Below are 24,045 nucleotides of genomic sequence, written 5' to 3'. Positions count from 1 at the left end.
TCGTACACGCTATGGCCATTATGAGTTTATATTTATGCCTTTTGGGTTGACGAATGCACCGGCAACATTCATGGACTTGATGAAACATATCTTTCGTACCTATCTCGACCGCTTTGTGGTTGTATTTGTAGATGACATTCTTATCTATTCCCCTTTGGAGAAGGAACACCAATCTCATCTCACTATCATTCTTGAACTCTTGAGAGAGCATCACTTGTATGCGAAGCGTAGTAAGTGCGAGTTTTGGTTGTGCGAAGTCAAATTCTTGTGTCACGTGGTTTTGAAGGGTGGAGTGTCCGTTGATCCGGGGAAGGTAGAGTTCGTTATGAATTGGCAATGACCGAAGAATGTGTTAGAGATCCGTAGCTTCTTGGGTTTAGACGGATACTATCGCCGTTTCATCCGAGACTTTTCACGTCTAGCGACACCTATGACTAGGTTGACATGGAAAGGGACACGTTTTATTTGGAGTGACGCATGCGAGTTGGCATTCAAAGAATTGAAAAAATGATTTACTATCGCGCCGGTTTCGATTGTGCCCGAACGTGGAGTTGGCTACTCCATTTATTGTGATGCTTCGAAAGAAGGACTTGGGTTCGTTTTGATGCAATCAGGGCGAGTAGTAATGTATGGGTCACGGCAATTGAAAACTCACTAGCGGAATTATCCTACGCACGACTTAGAACTTGCGGATGTCGTTTTTGCTTTGAAGAGTTTGCGTCATTACTTGTATGGTGAGAGATTTAAGGTCTTTTTCGATCATAAGAGTTTTAAATACATTTTCTCCCAAAAAGAACTTAACTTGCAGCAATGTTGTTGGATGGAACACTTTGAGGACTATGACTTCGATTTGCAATATCACCCGGGGAAGGCGAATGTGGTAGCCGATGCGTTAAGTAGAAAGCCGACACACCTTGCAAGTTTAGCAATTCACGAGTGAAAAATGATGAATGATTTGGGCTTCTATGCCATGCACCTTAAGGAAATTTGGGATGGAGTTACCTTGTGTAATTTGACCGTTCAATCTACTCTATCGAGCCAAGTCATTGAAGCGCAACAACACAATGAGGAAGCAGAAGGGCTTCGTGCCAAGTTCCTTAGTGGAAATGCTCAAGAAAGGTGGATGATTCACGCCAACCAAGGCTTACATTATCAAGGGAAGTTGTTCATACCCGTTTCGTGTCGAGAGGAAATCTTGCGAGAGTTCCATCATTCTCCGTTAGCTATTCATCCGAGAGGAACGAAAATATATCACAATTTGCATAGGCAATTTTGGTGGTCCGGAATAAAGAGGGATGTCGTTATTGTCGTATCCAAGTGCCTCACGTGCCAAAAAGTGAAAGCCGAACATCAACGACCCACAAGAGAGTTACAACCTTACTAGTGGCCGAGTGAAAATAAGAGAACGTGACCATGGATTTCGGTACTGGTTTACCAAAGTCGCTGAGGGGGCACGATGCTATATGGGTGATTGTGGACCATTTGACCAAAACCGCTCATTTCTTACCTATTCAAGTTACCGATTCGATTGACATGCTTAGCCATTTGTACATTCGAGAGATTATCCATCTTCATGGAATTTCCGTTTCTATCGTATTCGATCGAGATCCGAGGTTTACGGTACTCTTTTGGCAGATTTTGGAAGGCATGCTTCGGGCTTGCATCATGGATTTCTAGGGCAGTTGGGAGGAAAATTTACTGTTAGTTGAATTCGTGTATAATAATAGTTATCAATTGAGTATCGAGATGGCACCGTATGAAGCTTTGTATGGGAGGCCATGTAGATCACCTGTATGTTGGACCGAATTAGGCGAGGCTACGTTAGTAAGGCCGGATATGATTAGGAGACCTCCAAGAATATGAAAGCAATTCGCCAATGCCTTTTGAAAGCTCAAGAGAGAACGACTGAACAAGTTAAAGTGATTCGCCAACAATTGTTGACTGCGCAAAGTAAACAGAAGAACTATACTAATCATCGTCGCCGACCATTATTGTATTTAGAGGGGGATCATGTCTTTCTTAAAGTATCACCACGTCGGGGCTTATCTCGTTTTAGGAAGAAAGGGAAGCTTTCACAGCGTTATATCAGGCTGTTCGACATTATCGAGAAGATTGGTGAAATCGTGTATCGTTTGGCTTTGCCACCGAAATTTTCAGAAGTACACGATGTGTTCCACGTGTCTATGTTGAAGAAGTACAAACCGGATTCTTCTCATCTCTTAGAGTGGTTCAAACTTGAATTAGAAGTCGATGTATCTTATGGGGAAGAACCGATACATATCCTAGATTCGCGCGATCAAGTGTCCAGGGGTAAAATGACACCGTTAGTGCGAATCTTGTGGATTAACCAAGGTAAGGAAGAGTCGACTGGGGAGCGTGAAGATGAGGTTAAGGAGAAGTATCCACACTTGTTTCCGGCGTAAACATCGATGTGAGTCTTTCTTTTTGGATATATGATAGTTGGATTGTTGCATAGTATTGGTGATTGCGGTTTTTTGCATATTGATGAGTTGCATGTTGTTGTGACTATGGTTATCAAATTTCGAGGACGAAAGTTCTTTAAAAAGGGTAGAATGTAGAGCCCCGTAATTTTCGTAAATCGTTTAAAGGTTTTATTAACGTTGGAATATTGAATAAATGTGAAATCTTTTGAGTTTATATGATTTGGGGTCAATGTGGGAAGATTGTTTGTAGAGGGGTGCATGTGCAATTTGTAATTATGTGAGTATATATTTGTGTGGGTGTGTGTGTAAGGGAGAAAAATCCCCCCTATTTTCTCTCTCTCTACTGGCGTCTCCCACTCTCGGCTCTCTCTTTCTCTCTCTCACTCTTCCACCGAAATTCTCACCCATCACTCAAAACCCAAGGCAAATAATCTCCAAACCTCCTTCCATTCGCGTTCTTAAGCTCGTATCTCGGTGGTTTGGGTTTGGAGTGACGTATTTCGGTTCGTTCAAGCTTTTGGAGTCTAAGGCTTGTGCTATCTCATGGGTTTTGCCTTCTGAGCTTTGAGGTAGGGATTTCTTACACACTCTATGTGTTTCTGAGATGATTTTGTGCTTGGTTTGTGCCTTAGATTGTTGTGTTTTGTTGTTGAGTTGATCCCTGAAAATCTGCAGAAATCGCTGCTCGAAACGTCACCGTATTGATACAAGCTTTTTTGCTGTATCGATACCATTTCCTTATCCTGAATCCAGTAGCATCAGAAATTCCTATTTTTTGATTGCTGTATCAATACAACTTTTTTTTTGTATCGATACCAAAAGCTTATGGGACAGTTTTGCCCACGTTGTTCCCACTTCAATTGTTTTGATTCCCGATCACTTCTAACACCTTCTAAACGTCTTCAAACCACCTCTAAGCTTGATTGCTCGTACTCAAAGGACTCATTGATCATTTCCATCTCCTTGGGCCCTCATTATAAGAAAGAAACGTGTCTAACCTTATGTGTGTGTGGTGTCCATACATCATCTTAGCATTTAAACATTTATGTGGATATTGTGGCATGTTATGGTGAATGATATGAACTAGGAATATGTGGAGCATGATGTTATTAAGAAATGTGATACGGATAGCATAGTTGAGAACGATAGAACGATATGAAGAAAGCCACGAATCCACCTTAAGGTGTGATGCCAGAAATGGGATGCACAGGGTCCTTAATGCCCGAAAGTACACAAGAAAGCCATGGATCCACTTTAAAGTGTGATGCCGGAATGAATATGGATGCACAGGGTCCTTAATACATGGAAATGAAATCAAAATTAACACGTGACATAATAAAAATGGAGAATTTTAGAGATTGTTTAGTTATTTGTATATGAACAGCGTTGGTTCCTAAGTCTATATTCTTGCTCTCGTTCTTGTGGGAAGCTTGTCATTGCTTATGTTCTTTTCGGTGCATCTATCATCCCATTTATATATAGTTTGAGTATTTATTTCTCTACTGGGCTAGTGTAGCTCAATCTATCATTATTTTCAGGTACTTCTCAATGGCATTGACATGGGCTGCTGGCTGTGCATTTGACTATAATTTTGAAAGCTAACACGAAGGAATTACCATGGCATCTTTTGTAAAATACCTTTTGAAGATGTAATCGTAATTTCAATTATATTCTTTGACTTATGAATATGTAACCTCTAAACTTACTCTCTTTGGATTATTGTCTAAGAATTTGGGGCCGGAGTGCCATTATTGTAAACTTTTAAACTCGATCGTACTCTTGGTGGATTATGGGAAAGCTTTGGAGGTATTAAAGTGTGTATTCGCAATGGATTTTCATTTAGAAATGTAATTATTATTATGTTGAAAATCGAGGACGTGACAACTTAAATACTAGGCAAAGTATTTAAAAGTTACACCAACAAGAAAATGAAACCATAACTTCCATATCCAAATACAAAACCCTAAAACAAACAAACCTACATAGGCTAAAACAATCGACTTTTTCTTATTTTTGCTCTTTACAAAATTTATGTTTTACCCTAATATCTTTTTTTTTTAACTCAACTATTTATCAAATTCACATTCAATATTCATCTCAATGCCAAAAACCAAAAAAAAAACAAAAAACAAAAACAAAATAAAGGTCAAGTACCCAAATCTATAAAAGATTCACGTAAATAAATAAATAAATATATATATATATATATATATATATATATATATATATATATATATATAGGGTCATTCTCGTATTTTCCCTTCCTCACCCTACAAACACCACCATGCGTACAAAAAATAGCTGTATGCGTTGGCTACAAATTCTTTCCATTCTTCTTCCTTCATCGCCTCTCTCCCTCTCTCTTCGCTCCTTCTTATTACGATTTCCCTTGTATTCCCGTCGATCAATCCATTTGGTCTACTCTTTGTTCGAATCCATCAAAAAATAAGGTATTTATTTCTACAATTCTTAGTTTCAATATTTTTGGTTCCTAAACTAATTTGAGATTAGGGTTTTAATCAGTCTCTAAAACCAATTTTTTAGAACTATAAACACAAATGCTCAACTTTAGATTTACCTTTATGTACCATGTTATTCAAATCTGCATTTTGACATCCTCTTCAATATTTCGTTTGATTTGGTACGGTTTAGATCATTGTGTGTTATTTTCGTTGTAGATTTCATGTCTATTGACCGATTTGCTATGCTATTTTGTTCCAATCAACTTGCCAGCCACGTATTCTTTTTCTATTATTCGTTATACTATTGGTTCCAAAAATGGTTTCCAATTTAAGATTTTTATGGGTTTCTAGGTCCATTTTTTAGATCTCAAACCACAAAAGGCTGTCATTTATATTTAGAATTATGTGCTCAGGTTTTTGATTCTCAATTCTGCCTCTCTCTCTCTTTAGTCTTTTTATTTATTGAACTAATCATAGGTTCACAATTTTAATTTATTAATTGGCATATTCATATTCTTTTTATATTTATTCTCATTCTTCCAGTGCAATTCGAATTTAGAAAAACTAGAAAAATATACACAGACTCCCATTAATTTAGGTTTGCTTGAAAGAAAGAAACCAAAATTGGAACTTTTTAACATTTGTTAATTAGCCCAATACTGCAACCAGGCCATGAAAAAATAAAATAAATGCACAAAAAACTTAGCATTGTGGTCGTCTCCATGAAAACAATTATTGAAATTAGGGCAAACAATAATTCAAAGGGCCTTATTTCGTGCATTGAAGAAATCCCTTCCTCCTTATATCTTTTCATAATCATATATAACGGATCTTTACCACCCTATTCATGAATACACACATATTGGTTTATTTGAAACAGATTTATATCTAAAGTTTCTTTATATCTAAAAAAACAAAAATACGAATACAAAATCCAAAAACTAACCATTCAGATTACGTATAAGAAATTCTTCATTCAACGTTTTGTTTTCCTATTTAAAAATTAGAGATTAACATATCTATTGTCATCAATTCTATTGTATTTTGCTTGCTCGATATGCCAATTTCCTATAGGTGGGTAGATTTCTGCTTCAACAATGGACTTACAGATACCTTTTGTACGTCCACATTTTGATACAAAAACTAGAACTGTTTCTTTAGAGACAACACATGGTCAATTGCAAACCATTGCTTAATGTTCGACTACAAGAACTAGAGACTTGCTATATGAGGTGTGCCCTGCGTTCATTGCTGCATATAGTGGAACAATAGATATGGGCCTTGTTTTGAAATGGACTTCTCCACGTGATATTTGATGCATGGCTTAATAGACTTATTTATTCCTCTTTCTTATCACTGGCTGAAGATAGTGAGTACAAATTTGATTAATCTATTTTTTTATATTAAGGTTATTGATTTGTCAAGACAATTAATACTGATGATTCTATCGAATCTGCGGTTTGTTTTTAATTATTTTGAAAATTTCTTCCTTTCCCATTGTTCAGTAATACATACATTAATCCTTATGAAATATACATTGGTATTTTCCTTTCACCTATTATAGGACATTCCCATAGCTTATAAACAAATCTTCAAAGGTGCTAACAAGGATGTTTGGATCCTGCTGATAGATGGAGTCAAAATTTGGCCTCTTCATACAACAGATAACCGTTTTTGCACTGGATGGGATAAGTTTTGGTTAAATAAAACTCTTCAACCAAGATGCCGAATAGTGTTTGGTGTTGAAAAAAAATGGATTTTTCACGACATTGTTTTATATTAGAATTTAAGGAAGGTTCATCATGACTTGCCTGGAACTCCTGATGGACTCAGCTATGCAAATATTGACTCTGGTGAGCATTATAAACATAGAACTACATTTTAACAAACTACTTTGCATTATTCAAAATCTGTTCACTTCTAAACTAATTCTTCATTATTGTTAATCTAGATTATCTCTTAACCTCGTGTGCACCATCAACCCACACAAATAGAAACTATGGCTTTCAGTTTGCTCATCTTCGTAGTGAAGCCACTTCTATTAATCAGGTTTGTTTCACACATTGGCTTATTTTTGTTTTCCAGGTTCAAAATTGTCTATTTCACAAACTCACCATAGAATCTAATATATGGTAGGTATTTGCTCAGCAAATGGAACTATTCCGAGTAACCACTGGTAATACTAGGGTTCAGTTCATCATGGGAATGGAGAGCTGGATTATTCCTATTATGAATGATGACTTCTAGTATCCATTGTTCAGAGATTTTCTAGAAGCTTTGGAACTATGTACTAGAGAATGGATTTTAGTTGGTGAAAATTCCTAGTTCGCCTAGAGTTTATAGAGTTGATGTGTTTCTATCTCTTCTATTAATTAACCCACCAATTAATAAAAGAACCAAATTAAGAAACAGAAATAATAAATGATGAACAATACCGAACACATGATATACATGAAAAACCCCTTAAAAAGAGTAAAAACCATGGGAGGAAATAGAACCACTAAAAGTAATCCTTGTGCAGTTACAAAAATGATCTTACTTAAACAATCGTGAATCCTCACCGACTGACCAAACATTGATTTGTCAAATCCACGTACACCGCATCAAGTGGGTGATTGCCGCATGCCTTGAATCCACAAGTCCTCTGATATACTTCCAAAATCCACTGGAAGAATGTTTCATGTAGTCGAAACAATGGTTGAAAAGAACACTTGGAGTTTATGAAGAAAGGTTGATGATCACCGAATCAAGTGTAACTCCAAGAGGTAAGAACCAATCACCATTAAACGTCACTCAGTATTGGAGACTAAGGTAAACAGCTCTGATATCTTCGGTACATTGAGAAGCCAACAGAACTGTATCTAAATAGACTACTGGACCAAACCGGAAGGTTGCTCAAGCATGTAGATAACCAGTCTTTGAGGTGCTCAAGCACTGTGACAGAGAAACATTTCCATATTGCCACACACACGTGATTTATTCATTTCCTTTTCTGATATATGCACGAAATTATACTGCTACATGATTTCCTTCCATGCTAATTTTCTTAGCAATCTTTACCACTCTTAATTACATAGTATAATCAAAATACTTCCTAAACAAATGCTCTAGGAAGGAAACATAATAAATTACAACCCAATTTACGGATACAAATCAATGCGTATGTTGGTCATGGGATTTGCCAAAACATAGACCTTACAATCTCCCCCTTTGGCACTTCTATGACAAAATATACATAACCCATTCAACTTGCAGAAACAAACACTGAAAAGATATTCCGTGAAGCTATAAATAAATTACTCCCCCTTTTTGTCACGGAATGATAAAGGTAAAGTATATAGAAATAAGCACGAAAGTAATAACAGAAACCAATTTAAGAGCCATGACAAAGAAGTCTAGATAGCAATACCATAAGAAGAGAGAGAGAGAGAGAGAGAGAGAGAGAGAGAGAGAGAGAGAGACGATTTTCCCAAATCCCCAAACATGAGAAGATATTCATGTGATATGGAATAGAATTGCGAGATAAATAAAGAAATAGATAAAGCTATATATGCATAGATGCACACGTGATATTAATAAAAATAAGGCCCAAAGGGTAACAACTTTTGAACAAGTAGAGTTAAAAAGCGTTCGGTTGTTTTTTATAAATGCTCTAGTAACTCCTGACTAAAGATACTCTGTTTTGTCAAAAAAAAAAGAGTAAGACAAACACATGAATCCAAGAGATGAACACCCAAACATGAGAATCCATAAATGTCACTTCAATTTTTGAAATGCATGAATGAACTTGTATGTCTTCCAAGCATGAATAAATCTAGAATTAAGTGCAACATGCAATATGAGACTATGACAATAGTGGGTGTGTGACACGTTAGAAATATTAAGACCACCATCTTCGGATACAAGATTTCTCATGTTCAATGAGAATGGCAACCACCCTTCCACCCATGAAGTCAAACCAGGCATGATGACACGAATGACATCTCAAGGTTTAGAAATAACTCCCCCATCAATGATTAAATACTCCCCCTCAACCAATGAGTATTTTGTCATTTCAATTTGTGTTGATGCTTCCAAACAAATACACGTGTTTTTATATTTTTACCCCACTGCTGTTTTACACGAATATTGGGAATAAGAGTATCTCATACCCAATCCCCGATTACTAAGCGAGTGGTCCAACACGAATGCCTTCACAAAGTGTACCCATTTTGTGACTCGAACGCTCAAAGGGAGAGTACCTCACCCCAATTGTCTTGTACTCGATGAACGCCCGGATAAGCATTAAGATCTCACAAATAAACTTTTGTCTTATATATATATATATATATATATATATATATATATATATATATATATATATTTCAACAGAACCAGGAGAATACCGTATCCAACCAAGATGCCAAAAGGTCAATCGTCGAGGAAACAAAATGAGACATTCCAATGGACATGAGAACCAACTATCCAATCTGAAAATCTCTCTAATCCTGACGTGTATATGTGGCGATCATGATATATCTCATGAGTAGAGGTGTCAAATAGGCCGTGTCGGCACTTCGTGCTAACCGTGCTTCGTGCAGTGCCGTGCCGGCCCGTTTACTTTATTTACTTAAATCGTATCGTGTCGTGTCGTGCCGTGCCGTTTGTCAATCATGCCATGCCGTGCCGGCCCGTTTACTTAAATCGTGTTGTGCTGTGCCGTGCCATTTGCCAATCGTGTGGTGCCGCGCCGACCCGTTCCTAAAATCGTGTTGTGTCGTGCCGGCCCATTTTCTTAAATCGTGTCGTGTCGTGCCATTGCCGTTTTCAATCGTGTCGTGTCGTGCCAATCCGTTTTCTTAAATTGTGTCATGTCGTGCCGGCCCGTGTTCTTAAATCATGTCGTGCCGTGCCGTTTTCAATCCTGTCAAGATGTGCCGGCCCATTTACTTAATCGTGTTGGATCGGGCCGAGCCGGGCCGTTTTAAGTCGTGTCGTTTTAGTCTGCCCTAACATGTGTGGGTTGACTTAAGGCATAACTAATCTTGCATCGGACATGCAACCATTGTATACATTTGGTTTTTTGGCATATTGAAAACTCAGCGACATTGGGCAAGGATAGAGAGATCATTGCATTCACTACATCCTCATAAAAAATAAGGGATGAGTGTGTGTGTTTGAGAGAGAGAGAGAGAGAGAGAGAGAGAGAGAGAGAGAGAGCGAAGTTGCTATTCAACTTCGGTTGCCCCTTCTTTTTCTTTTTTTTTCTTTGAACGTCCCCTCTTTTTCTTCGCTTTTCTAGCTTCCTACTTAATAAATCTTAGACAACTTTTTGGTTAGTATACAAGCGAGTTTAGTAAAAGGCCCAATCAATCTGCAGTTGTGCTTTCAATTCTTATTGTCGCACATTTGAATAGTTTGAGGTGTTTTCTTAAAAAAGCTTTTACCGTTTTATGCTCCTGCTAGTGCACGAGAATTATGTTAGGCAAAAGGTCTACACTCGGTCTCAGAATATCATAATCACTCTGTAACTTGCAGAAGAAAAAAAGGAGAGGACAATTCACAATGAAAAGAGAAAAATAACAATGGATGCTGCATTTTTATATACCATGGCACGCCAAAAAAATTTAACAATTAAAAAAATAACATATTACAACCCCTAATTAAAAAGAAATTCTTGGTCTTAATGAAGTAAAATTTAACAATTAAAAAAAATAACGTATTACAAATGGTCCTATTGTCCTAGTCCAGGCTGTCCAGCTAACCCTTATTTATATATTTTTTCCCCTTATTTCTACTATGTATTTTTTTTTCTTTTTTGTTTGACACTTTTTTTTTAAATTTCTTGTTAGATTTGGGGTAAATATTATATGACTTTTGCACGTTTCCTTTCATATTAAATTACTCTTGCACCATAAATATTTTGATAAGTTTTTTTAATTTTACTTGTTATCTTGTATTGTAATGTTAAATTTGCAAGCCAAAGGTCTAAAGCCTATTTAATTTTACTAACAAAAACAAAACAAATATTTTTACCAAATAAAATTTGATAATTTTTTAAAAGTGAAAAAATAATTTTTTTAAAAACATGATTTTTTAATAAATTGCTTTTTTTTTAAAATTAAATATCTTAGTTGTTTACCTTTAAAAAAAGGTAAACTAATATTTTTCACCGAATAGAAATTGTTTAATTTTTTTAAAATAAAAAAAAAAGATTTTTTTTCCCGTGCCTCGTGCTGTGCCCATGTTGTGCCGGGTCGTGCCCATGCCCGTGTCTTGCTAGAACCGTGCCGTGTCGTGCCGTTCCTGTCCAATTTTCGTGCTCATGCCCGTCTACGACCGTGTCGTGCCGTGCCAGGCCAACTTTCGTGCCGTGCCCGTGCTGTGCCGCCCACTTTCGTGCCCGTGACGTGCCCCGGGCCCACTACAATCGTGTTGTGTCGTGCCGTGCCAAGCCAATACCGTGCCTGTGACGTGACGTGCCGTGCTCCCCGTGCCCGTGCCGTGCTCGTGTCGTGCCATGCAGGTACGGCCCATTTGACACCTCTACTCATGAGTGGAGTTCAACAAGAAAGGTGCATGCATTCAAAAATAATGTGCATTTATGTGAAGCCCATGGCTGACTACTCACTCCAAAAATATGCTTAGCCCAAAAATATTTATTGATTATTAAGTTTTCAAAAACAAATAAATATATGATTGTTTTTGGATTTTCTTTATAAATCATGAATTAAGCTGGGAAGCAAATAAAAAGAAAAAAGAAATCCTAAAAAAGAATTAAAGCAATAAAACTAAATAAATGACTCAACCCATAACTCTAGGAACATTATAAGCAATGCAAATCAACCCAAACTACGGAAACGAGACCAGGCCTCAAAAGGCAAGGTCTACACCTCCAGATGAGTCTGTGTCATCTAGAGAGTTGGTGGACAAATCCGCTCGATGTCTCAAGTCCAACTTCCTCACCCATATATATCTAGTCTTGATTTTCTCAACTTTTTCAACGGTTTTACACAAATGATTAGGATTCACAATCGTATTCTTTTCACGTGAAGTCATCCTATATCTAGGCCGTTGCATTCTATCAAAACCATAACCAAAACGACGATATTTACACCCATTGAAAACTCCTAGCTCGCCTAGGTTTATAGATTTGCTATTTTTAAATCTCAATCAACGATTCATCAATCAATAACTAAACAAATCACACAAACGAAAGCAACCAAACAACGAATGCAACGATGTATGTGGAAAACCCTAAACGGAAAAAAACCATGGGAAGGAATCAAGCACTATAAATATTGTGTAGTTACAAGTAATCTTATCCTACGATTTGAATCCTCACAATCGAGTCTAAGATCTACTTGCCAAATCCACATTCACCACACCCAGTGCTTGACCGCCGCTGCCTTGAATCCACAAGCCTTCCGTTTGCCTCTCGAAAATCCACCGAAGGACTTTAACTTGCCTAGGAATTCATCTAAGGCTTTTCTGAAATAGGTTGAAGATGATATTGAAACCTGTTGGAGATGGATTTTGCGCTCAATGATCCATAGATCAATATGTACTCCAAGATACAAAAGCAAGAGCCCCTCTTGAAAGTTTCTTTGCTCCAAATAAAAAGTGCGGCTTTTTTCTTCTTCGTGATCGGCCCTAGGGATGAAACACCTCCCTATTTATAGCCTTAGATGTCCACATATCCTTACATAGAAAAAGCCTTCTATATAGCCTTGGAGATGCCGAGGCTTAAAAAAGTCTTCCAATATATTTACTGATCAATGGTAATTCAATCTTACCATGTGTCGCTAATCTTTCCGTGAGCACCAATTCCTTTCCACCCAATAATACTTCTTTCCTTTTTAACCCATACGAAACACTCACTCTCAATTACAAAAGAAGATTCCTTCCACTCTAATCCTATACAGACTCGCTATGCTTAGAAAAGATAAAAAGAAATTACAACTCAATAATTAGGGATACAATTAAATATGTGTTTTTTCTTGAAATTTGCCAACATAGAGAAATCGTGACCCGTGGTCCTAACAGTTGGTGTAGTGGAACAAACCATGGCTTAAGTACTGGTTCTAGATGCTTTAGAGACCCATATTTTTATGAAAATGATTTAAAGGTTTTACAAATGCTAAAGTATTGGACAAATGAGAAAATTGTGAGTTTATTTGATTTTGGGCCCAAATGATAGGATTGTTATTTGAGAGAGTGTGAGTGTAATTGACTTGGGTGCTAGTATATAAGGGGTGTGTGTGTGTTGTAGGAGAACAAAAACCCATCTCTCACTCTTTCTCTCTACCTCTCGGCCCTCTCTCTCTCCCTCTCTCTCTCCGGCTCTCTCACTCTTTCCCACTCTCCCACCCAAAAACTTCATCAATCACTTGAAACCCATGAATCTAACCCTCAATCCATCTCCTAAGCGTGATTTGAGCCCTGGATCGCGTGGGTTTGTGCTAGAACTCGTTCTTGGAGGATTTGGAGCTTGGAAAGCTAGGGCTTGCTTATTTGGGTTAGATCTTCATGTTTACACTTCGAGGTAGGGATTTCTTATTCACTTTATGTGCTTATGAGTTGATTTCATGCTTTAATAGAGCCTTAATCATCCTCCTTTGCGCTCTTGATTGCCATCAAAAATCTGCAGAAATTGCCCGAAATCGCCTAGGGATCGATCCCTAGTCAAGGGGAATCGATCCCCCTTTGTTTTTCTCGGGTCCAGCAGCCTCAGGGATCGATCCCTGGTCATGGGGGGATCAATCGCCCTCTCCTCTGGACAGCTTTTGTTGTCTTGTGTTTCCCTTGGTTGTTTTGACTCCCGATCGCTTCTAGACCCTTTCAGACACCTCCTAACTTGTTTCAAGCATGTTTAATTGAGTACCCTTGGTTAATCCAAGTTACCCTCATCTCCTTGGTCTTCCTTTAGTAAAGAAAGAATAGTAACTTAATTGGTAACGCTTGGATCGAAATACTTCTAATAAGATTGATTGTACTTGGGAATGATTGTGGTATGATGTGGTGAACGACATAGACACGTTAGGCACTATGGCATGTTAGGATGGTCGGCGTAGCCGTGTTGGGTGCTATGGTACGATATGGTGATTGGTGGATTGAAAAACATACAGTAGAGAGGTTATCGAGTATCATAGGCTAAAAGGTATAACATGGGATGCTTAGTTGGACGATAGGGACTTACCTAGAGGTCCGGATGAGAGTGGGGTAACCTATACTCTCATGAATTGTTTCGTGGAGCCTTCTAAATTCCTTTGGTGTTCGTTCTATAAGATTCTAGTTTAGGACCTAACTGGTGGTGTGTCATGAGATTATTATTGGGTTCGGTACGTGACAAAGGACGTTGTGATAGACTTAAAGGAATAACTATAACTAGAGTATTCGTCAATGTACATTGTGACATATTTACAAAGTTTATATTGCCTTGTGTGAGGATAAATGAAAGAATGTGAACTAGGGAAAGTTGTCTGCTTGCATATCGATTGATGATGTGTGTGTGTGTATGCTTAAATTGAGAACTTGAATAGAGGGTCCCACAACGCAAGGTGTGGTAATGCGAGGACTCTAGAGGGCCCGTTACGCAAAGTGTGGTAATGCGGAAACCCAGGTGGAGTGAACTCACTATGACGCAAGGGGTGATAACACAATTGAATGTCTCGCATGATGAAAAGAATTATGATTGACCTTAGAAGTTTATGTTGATATTTGGACTGTTTGTTGCTTGAGGTTGTGGCTGTTGAAAAAAGGGAATGAACGGTTGATTCTATCATGGTTTATTTAAAGAAAGAAATTTGACTTTTGAAAAGAGGATTTTTATCAACAATCCTCCGGTATTCTTGAGTGAATCAACGGATCCGATATTTTGGCACAAATCAACGGACTCCGGTATTCAAGCTCGAATCAACGGAGCTTGACCCGTAATGGTCTTGAGTTTTCTTTAAATTGTTTTGGAAATCAAAATGGAAAGTTTTATGAAATGAGGCTCTATGGTGCATGGTATGGAATGAGGAAGTTGTTTGTGGCATTTAGTCGACAAGTCGTTAGATGATTGAACAGTTGTTGTAGTTTGCTAAATTAATATGAGTTTAAATACTTCTTCTAGTTTAACACACGAATGGTTAGGGATATCTCAAAGACGTATGGAATCTCAGTGTAGTAGTCCGTCGATTCAATGTGGTGCCCCTCTGTGTCACTTGTCTATTTATTGAAACTCATTCTTTCTTATTGCATGCCTCATCGCATTTTCATATAACTTGAGTATAGATTTCTCTACTAGGTTAGTATAGTTCAACCTATCATTTTCAGGTAAAAAGCAAGGAAGTTGACGTGGCGCGCATATCATGCTTGTCAAGCATGTTATTCGAAGGTATAAAAGCGGCGACATTCTGCATTTGACTTGAAAGATATCTTTGAAAGAATGATTATTGTAAACTGTAATTCTATCTTGGTATTTTGATAACTTGGGGTCTCGAGTCAGGATTGTAACTTTTGAATTTAACTTTGAGAACGGGGAAAGATATGTCATTTTTTATAGATACTTTAGTTATCATTTTATTTATTGTACATGATTATTAATTATATTGAAAAATCGAGGGCGTGACAGATGCCAACGGACTAGAGAAAGTATATGAATGGCTTTGAAGAAGTCAGGCAATACCACGTGTACGATCTATGTGTAATTAAATAGAACACAAAACTTCAAATCTTTTATTTGAAGAAGTCAGGAAAACTCATTGACTTCTTATGTCTGCAATATTTTCCTTCCCTCACATACCCAAACTTTTCAACTATGTAATTATTAAAATATGCCAACATTTCCAACTAATTCTAATTAATATGTAACCCCAAAAAAAAAATATAGATATAAAACCAACGAACATAACCAAACGTGTGTAGTAGGCTAGTAGCCCGTTACTAAAACTCTAGTATATAGGAGATGAATTTAGTTTGCAAGAAATTAACCCAAACAACTAACCAAATATCAAAACTCATGCACAATAGAATCAATTTTATGGTAAAATATGCTGTCAGAGATCTCTTTTCCATTGTGTAACTAAGCAATTTATCGACTATTCATTGATCCTAGCTCATTTAGTTGCAAGATGGATTCTTCAAAATTTACCAAGTCCAAGTGCTTTTCTTTTTATCTGGATCAGGATGAAAAGTTTGAGATAGTTTTATATCTCATGTAAAAAGGTCAATATTACAATTTAGTGGGGTCAAATTTATAAATTAGGTTTGAAACCTACAAAAATACACCATTTGAAAGAGTGGGGTCAAGTAGTCCACCCGATATTTTAAAATTTTATTAGAATTAATTATAACTTTTGTTTTCTTAAACTTCGAAAGCATATAATGAAGTTCGTTCACTCAAAGAATCTTTAACACATGCCCATGCAAGAAATTTTTTGAAAAATTTAATAACCAGACTCTTAAGATTGTATGCATCTATATCTGACATTTTGTTCTATATTTCGTATTTTGAAATGAACATGAATTCACAAAATTGTATTGGAAATTAATTTTTACACTCCCTTTTTTTGTTATCTACACTCCTTTTTCTTGTTTTTTAGTGTTAAAAGTGTATGTATTTGTTTTGCTAAAAGACAAAAAAGAAAAAGAAAAAAGAGTGGATATAAAAACAAAAAAATTACTAAGAATCTTAAGGTATTAAACCAATTAAGGCGTTGTAGATAAGAGTTTCCAGAAATCTCTTATTTAGGAATATTGATAGTGATTATTTACCGTTGGATTACGCAGTGGATTCTTACTCTAAGTGCACTATTTTTTTTTAAATTTTTTTTGATAGACTAGGCCCCATTTCACTTTTGGTCCTTCAAAAATAAATATTTATTTGCAATTTTCATGCTTAAAAATAGTAGGCTTACTGAAATCGGAAAATATGCAGTATGGATCTTATTTGACAGATTTCGATGAGATCTATCAAATCCTGCAAAAAAAATTAAAAATTTATTTTGTAAGACTATTATTTTTGTGGATTATGTTCCGAAATGTTAATTTGTTATTTTGGTTGGTTTCTTGCCAACTTCCTTTTTCCTTTTGATAGCAGGTGACATGATTGTCTTCGGCCTAGGTGCCAATATAGTTGGGATGTTGGTTGGGGGTTAAGATGCCGTTTTTCCCGTTTCCGTTTAATCGTTGTAACTTTGGTTCTTTGATTAATAAAAACAAAATTTGCCGATAAAAAAAAAATTCATTATTTTTAAACTTGAAAATAATCCTTATTTTTTAAGTACTTATTTAAGAATGCGGAACGGAACTATCTCTTTCTTTATCAATAAAGGTCTTCCACTTTTTATTGTCTCTTTTAGTTGCGGGATTCACTTTTTTCTGTTCTTTTCTAGTTGTGGGATTTATCTTTTTTAAAGAGACTTCTCCACGTGACATGATTGTTGACTCCATATTGGGCCATAGGATCCTTGGGTCACATTTTTAAAGAGGCTTCCCCACGTGACATTTATAAGTCACATTTTTACTTCTATAATCCTTCAGTAGAATCAACCAACCGTTCCCCCTCTTCATCCTAGTTTTCCGCAAATTTTAGTAGTTTACGATATTTTTGAAAGACGCTTTCACGCTCACATTCTCTCTCATGCACGCTCGTGTGCTTTATGTGACTTAGGTCATAATCACCAAACATGGTTTTGCAGAATCACATTAAATGACTTGCACCAATTGGGTCGACTTTATTTTGTTCTAAATCAGATTTTTTTTAAATGCAAGTAAAAACGTCAATCCAAACAGGAGTTGCAAAAACAAGGCCAACGAAAACTGGAATTTAGATCCTAGCCCACGGTGAGATGATTGTTTTTATTTATGTATAAAACGGTAAGAGAATAATATTCCAAGTGGTACAATAGAGGAACACTCTATCAAGTTATGCGGGTACAATCTACGAAACAACTAAATCAAGCCGAATATGTGACAATTCAACAAATAGCTCCATACGAACATGAAATGAAATTTGACGACGATGGACTCCAATAAAGAACAACTAAGGATCAATTTTTACCTTCCACGAGCCATCAAGCTGAATATGCAACAATTCAATGAACAGCCCCTATGAAAAAGAAATAAAATTGGGAACTGATTCTCCCACCCCAACTCCTCTTCCATGGGCCAAACCAAAACCAAGGGGCAAAAGCTAATAACAGGAGCAAGAATACAGGAGAACAAATGATGAGTTCAACTTGTTAAAAAACTCGTTGGAGATCAGTTCGTTTACGTGAACCAGCCAGGTTTAAACGCATTTCCTAGGTCTTTAATTTTGCAAAGTGAGTCTGATATGCCCATGCTGTATTGAAAAACCGAAGCTCAGCTAGTTATCAGCTTGGACGCATTTGAAACTCTTTTAAGTTTCTATAACACCTCACCAGCAAACGTCCATGAAAACCAGAGGGAAAAATTGGCTGCTGCTAATCTAGAGATGTGTTCAACACTCTACTGCTAATCGAGATAGCAAAGCCGCTCTTGCACCTTCATTCAGTTAAGTGGCCATGTTGCTCACAACATCCACCCACCTGAGCATCACTGCAAAAAAAAAAAAAGCAATGAGAAAGTAGTAAGATCACGAGCCTGGAAATGACTCAGTTTCATCCTATGGAAGCTACAGATGCTTTTGCACTCGCATGCACAGTTACAAGCATGAGCACAAGGGACATGGAGAAGTACAATCTGGAATTTCGAGGGAAGCATAACATAACCGGATCCAAAACCAAATACTGACTGCAAAACCAAGAACATATGCAATTGGGATGGCAGCAAAAACCACATGAAAATAAAATTTGTTAAGAAAATTGAGCTTGCTGAACTCAAACAGGTTTGCTACCACCACAAACACATATACCAACAATTGTACAAAGTCCCACCATCCATATATGGATTTACCACATACCACATGTGAGAGGGTTTGTACAATTGGTAGTGCAAGCATTAGTGCCTATATCTTTTCTTGAATTCAAATATAGCATGATTGGATATGTTTCTCCTTCAAAACTCGAAACTGTCATCACTGCTTGGCTTTCAAAACATTCCCAACAAAGTACATGTATATTTGTGCGTGTATGTTTTGTACACAGTGTCAACTACATATACATGTCACAGGTGTGTGTACACTTATATATGTAAGGAGGGAGAGAGAGAGATGATAGGAAAATTACGTTTTCCACAACCTATTAAATATCAATCTGCTATGCTCTCTCAAGTAAGATAAAATTTACAACCGACGTAATAATACCTCATGATCACTTATGCCTACCTACACCAACATAATGCTTCGACACTTGGAGTCTCAAATACCTCAAATCCAACACAACATTCGCAGCGACTACGGAAGCAGCCAGGGAAGTGCCGGCGACCACCGTTGAGTTATTAAGCCTTCATTTTTTGCTTTCGCCAAAAGAAGCAGGCTCATTTGTGTTTCACTCTGAATCAGTGCTCAAGTATGATATCATCAAAATCAATCATTTTGCTAACAAAACGCAAAACCAAGAGCTAACTTTTGCAGTAGAAACTTTAACCGGAACGGGTACCAATCCAGCAGATATAGGTAAAGACGTATTCGAAGCCTTTATGTAGATGAACACTTTGTAGTTTGTACAACAAAAAAATGAACCATTTATTTAGAGTCCAGTTCTACATCTTCTCATAACTTAATTTGTACAAAATTTACATCCATCAGAAAAGAAAGAGTACCTGAACAATTGGTACAAAATTTACATCCATCAGAAAAGAAAGAGTACCTGAACAATTGGAACAGCCGTTTTGAGATTGAGTATTACACAACAACACTATGCTATATTTTTTCTGTCGTTTTTGTCCTGCCCTTCCATTTTTGGGAAAGTTACATCTATCGTTTCCTTCCACCAATGAACCTGGCCGGACTAAATGGGCTCAGATCAACAATGCTAGCTTCACCATCCACCACAAGTTCAGCAACAGCAGCCCCAGTTGCCGGTCCATTTAGAATGCCCCAACAACTGTGCCCTGTCGCAACATAACATCCCTTCTCGCCTGGAACCTCCCCAATTATTGGCAGACTGTCATCCGTACATGGCAAGAAGCAAGCTTGCTCTACTTTCACCGTCGCTTCTTCAGCTAAATGGCTTGAAACAGTCTTTGCGACCCTTTTAAGCATTGCAATTGAATCGGGGTTTCCCACCACCTGTTCTGGATCATCCGGCATCTCAACTTCAGCCGACATTCCACAAACATAAACCTCCCCTATCAATTCAAGCCACTTAATCTCAAAATCACAGCTTTGAATTCAATATTTCAATTATCACAACCTATTTAATGTCTAATAAAATGTACCAAATACGTCTACATGAAAGAAAAGCTCTACAACCCCAGCGAAATTGCCCTACAAAGTTCAGAGAACATGGTATTCTTTTTCAGAAGGGGGGCGTACCTTGTATTGAGAAATTGGCCAAAGCACGACACACACAACGCGTGAAGAACAAAGACAGAGATATTTACGTTGTGTAACTGAGTATATCCATAGCTCCCACCAGTTTCCAGTATGCAGCGAATGAACAATAGCGTACAAGTTACATTAGATGCGTACAGAATGAATTTATTGCTTAAGATTGACAACAGCAATTTTGGCATTACCCCAGTCAAGACCACATAATATTCAGCCAAACCAAACCAAGCTTCATAAGCCCAACACTTCAACAAATCTAACACTTCAACAGATCTCAACCCTATACTATGTATGTAGCAAGACAGATAACTGTATAAGCACATAAATATTGGGGAGCAAAAATATTTCTAACTAACTAAATGGTACTTTTTCCCTTTACTTTGGTTTAGAAAAGATAAAAGGAAAATAATATTTCTAGCATGAGGTGCAGTAGTGGATACCGACAATAGTAATGTGCTACATTGAAGCTTTCCCCCCTTTCTAGGTCTAAATTAATTGAGTTTTCCCCATTTTCACCTCATTATCTTGGCAACCAAAAGGTTCGCAGAAATACATACCTACCTACTATTATTGTAAGGGAACACCCCATTCAGCATGAACCAAACAATGATTGTTTTGATTTCAAAAATTACCTGACAAAAAATGGTGTTTACAGTTTCCATGGCTTCTACTTCCAATAACTATATTGGGTAAACACAAGATAGTGACCCACCCAAAAACCAACTCAAACCCTACCACTCCAATAACTGTAACGGGTACCACCCACATATTCCTTCATTTCTATCCCCAATCTACACATACAGGTGATTATGGCAAAACAGGGGTGCTGTGCTGTGGCATCCCCACCCACCCTAACACCTGCTTCCGCCACTTGGTGGAAGGTACAAAGTACTTTTCCTTATTTTGCAGCTACTTTTCTTTTTTTTGTTTCCAAATTTGTCTAAAGAGATGCATTTTGCTTCCTCTAGGGAACACCTATCATATGCATAACTACATGTATCAACCTAATTTACCTAAAGCACTAATTGATTCTTCAAAAATCCTCTGCAACTATAAAACTCATACTACACATTGCACGTGCCATAAACGCTTAGTACAAGTATATGTATTCCAAAAGGAGAATGGCATGTACCAAAATGTACCTGTAGGACGAGGGTAAACCTCAGGATCCAAAGCCTTCCCTCCCCCACCAGGATAATAACTCAGAAACAATGCATGACCCGAAATCGCACTGGGATCCCTTGGCTCCAACACCACACTATGTGCCTTCAGCCCATACACTCGAAAAATTGACGACAACAGCTCAAACTTTCCAGACCACGGCCCCATGGCCAAAATTACCGCGTCCCCACCGACTCTCCTCCCTCCCTCCTCCACAACCACACCCTTAACCCTCCCTCCCTGCACCTCCACCCTCTCCACCTTCCCCTTCACCACCTCCACCCCGTAATCCCCCACCGCCCTCGCCAACACCGTCTTAGTAAACAACTCAGGCTGCACTTGCGCAATTGTCTCAGTGGTCCCTATAACCCTAGGATTTTTAGCCCGACCATCGACCCAAGAAGGTAAGGGGTGGGTTGGGTTGATGGTCTGGCTAAAGGGTTCGGTGAGGGAGAGGCTGAGGGCGGTGAGGGGACGGTAGCCGTAGGATTGGGGCCCGTCGAGTTGCTGAGCGAGGGAGCGGTGGAGGTTGAAGCTGGCGCGGGCGAGGGAGGAGAGGGGACCCCCGTCGCACCAGTCGAGGGCGAGGAAGCCGCCGGATTTTCCGGAGGCGGCGCACGCGATGGAGGATTGCTCGATGAGGGTGACGGCGGCGCCCTTCTCGGCGAGGAAGTACGCGGTGCAGACGCCGATGACTCCGCCACCGCAGACCACAACTCGTCTCCGCTGCTGCTCCTCCGCCATCGATGGTTGCGAAGATCGAATTACGGTGGCGGTGGAGATTTTGGAGCGTCGAATTTGAACTGGTGGTGGGTTGGGAAAGACGAGTAGTGACGTCACCAACATCTCTTTACGTCACGGATTCTTCTAATGTGGGATGACGGGCCTATCCATCCAGTAAAAACCCCCCAGAGTCCGACTATATGGGCCAGAAAGCCCGTTTTAATTTTGTTGAACTTTTTTTAAAAAAAGTTTTGGTGGACAAAATAGAAGGGCAAATATGGTATGCTCTACCGAGAAATATTTTCCGACACACCACTATCTTGTTTACATCCAAAAATATACAACCCAATGAGAAAATTATACGTGGCACCAAACAGTGTGTGGACCAATCAAAACACATTGTAGTTATGCCCGAGATATAGAAAATCAAAGGGTTTAATTACAATGTTATTTTAGTACTATACGGTATCGTTTAAATTGGAAATGACCACATTTGGTCACAAAGTGATAGAGATTAAGATGATAATTAAGTATAACCGTTGATTAACTCTTTAAACCATTGAACAGTGTCATTAGAGACTCATTTTATAAGGGGAATCAATTGTGTTTAACTAATAAATCATCTGAGAAACCTATTTCAAAGCACTAACTCATGATTGCTGCTCAAAAGTAGGAAGCCACTATCCATGTGTTTGGCCACGATCTACAACATCAAACGTGAGAAGAAGAAAAGTTTTCTAGAAAGACCAAGTCAACAGCAGTTCAAAGACAGTTACAACCATTCTTGGAGAGAATTATGGCATTTCAAATCAAATTCAAATGAAGACTCAGACATTCAAGGAGAACATGGGGAGCAAGAACCTTGGACAGACCCTTTGTCTATAAATAAAAGAAGGAAATGAAGAAGAGCCCCCAACAAAAATCGTCACCTAGCATCCCGTACAAAAAAAGGTTGTTCAGAGATCTTCAGTAGTTTAGGACTTAGGAATTAATATAATTGTAGTTTAATATTTTGCATGTTTGAAGATTTATTTGAATGTAAGCTTACCATTTGATTAAATTCAAGTCATCTTACAATTCTGTCTTATTCTTGCTAAAAGAATAATCGCATATAAGCCTGCTTTCGATTAGATTCAAGTGTGTTTATATTTATGTCTTGTTCTTGTCGAAATCTTGAAAGTAATCGTGTATAAGTTCACTTTTGATTAAATTCAAGCCTATTTATATTCAGTTATCTTTTCTGATTTCCCTATTTGAATCACGTTGACTCAGTTTAATCGAGATCCCTTTAGAAAAATCCTCTTAATTGAGGTAATCGAACATGAAATTCCTTTTTGGCTATCAAATACTCAAAAGCAATGTAATAAAGGAACGATAAGCAATAACAGGTGAACACAAGAATATACGTGAAAAACTCCTTAAAAGGGGTAAAAACAACGGGAGGAAATCGAACCACTAAAAGTAATCATTGTGCAGTCACAAATGATCTTAATTAAACAATCGTGAATCCTCACCAACTGACCAAAGATCGATTTGTCGAATCCACGTACACTGCACCAAGTGGTTGATTGCCACATGCCTTGAATCCACAAGTCCTCCGATATACTTCCAGAATCCACCAGAAGAATGTTTCAAGTAGTTTGAACAATGGTTGAAAGAACACTTGGAGTTTATGTAGAAAGGTTCATGATCACCGAATCATGTGCAACTCCAAGAGGTAAGAACCAGTCACCATTAGAAATTACTCAGTATTGGAGACAAAAGTAAACAGTTCTGATATCTTCGGTGGTCTTGAAAAGCCAGCAAAACCGCATAT

The 24,045-nt window shown here is 37.9% G+C and overlaps 2 protein-coding genes and 1 long non-coding RNA gene across 3 annotated transcripts; 2 read left to right on the top strand and 1 right to left on the bottom strand.

Annotated features, from left to right (window-relative positions):
- The first annotated feature begins 943 nt into the window (after positions 1-943).
- LOC131302936 (uncharacterized) lies at positions 944-1,384 on the top strand. Its single transcript, XM_058329729.1, has one exon. The coding sequence runs from the start codon at positions 944-946 to the stop codon at positions 1,382-1,384; it is 441 nt and encodes a 146-aa protein (XP_058185712.1).
- A 5,273-nt stretch (positions 1,385-6,657) lies between these two features.
- LOC131304020 (uncharacterized) lies at positions 6,658-7,176 on the top strand. Its single transcript, XR_009192284.1, has 3 exons — positions 6,658-6,759; positions 6,858-6,955; positions 7,043-7,176. It is a non-coding gene; the product is annotated as an uncharacterized LOC131304020 (long non-coding RNA).
- Positions 7,177-19,513: 12,337 nt separating this feature from the next.
- LOC131304019 (putative oxidoreductase C1F5.03c) lies at positions 19,514-22,387 on the bottom strand. The gene is made up of 2 exons (XM_058331112.1): positions 21,488-22,387; positions 19,514-20,143 (listed from the first exon to the last, which is right to left on the bottom strand). Exons 1-2 carry the CDS (start codon positions 22,350-22,352, stop codon positions 19,770-19,772), a joined length of 1,239 nt encoding a protein of 412 aa, XP_058187095.1. The 5' UTR covers positions 22,353-22,387; the 3' UTR covers positions 19,514-19,769.
- Between the last annotated feature and the right edge of the window lie 1,658 nt (positions 22,388-24,045).

The sequence above is a fragment of the Rhododendron vialii genome, chromosome 10a, assembly GCF_030253575.1.
Source record: "Rhododendron vialii isolate Sample 1 chromosome 10a, ASM3025357v1".
In the NCBI taxonomy this organism is placed as follows: domain Eukaryota; kingdom Viridiplantae; phylum Streptophyta; class Magnoliopsida; order Ericales; family Ericaceae; genus Rhododendron; species Rhododendron vialii.
This window is presented reverse-complemented; position numbering and strand designations above follow the sequence as displayed.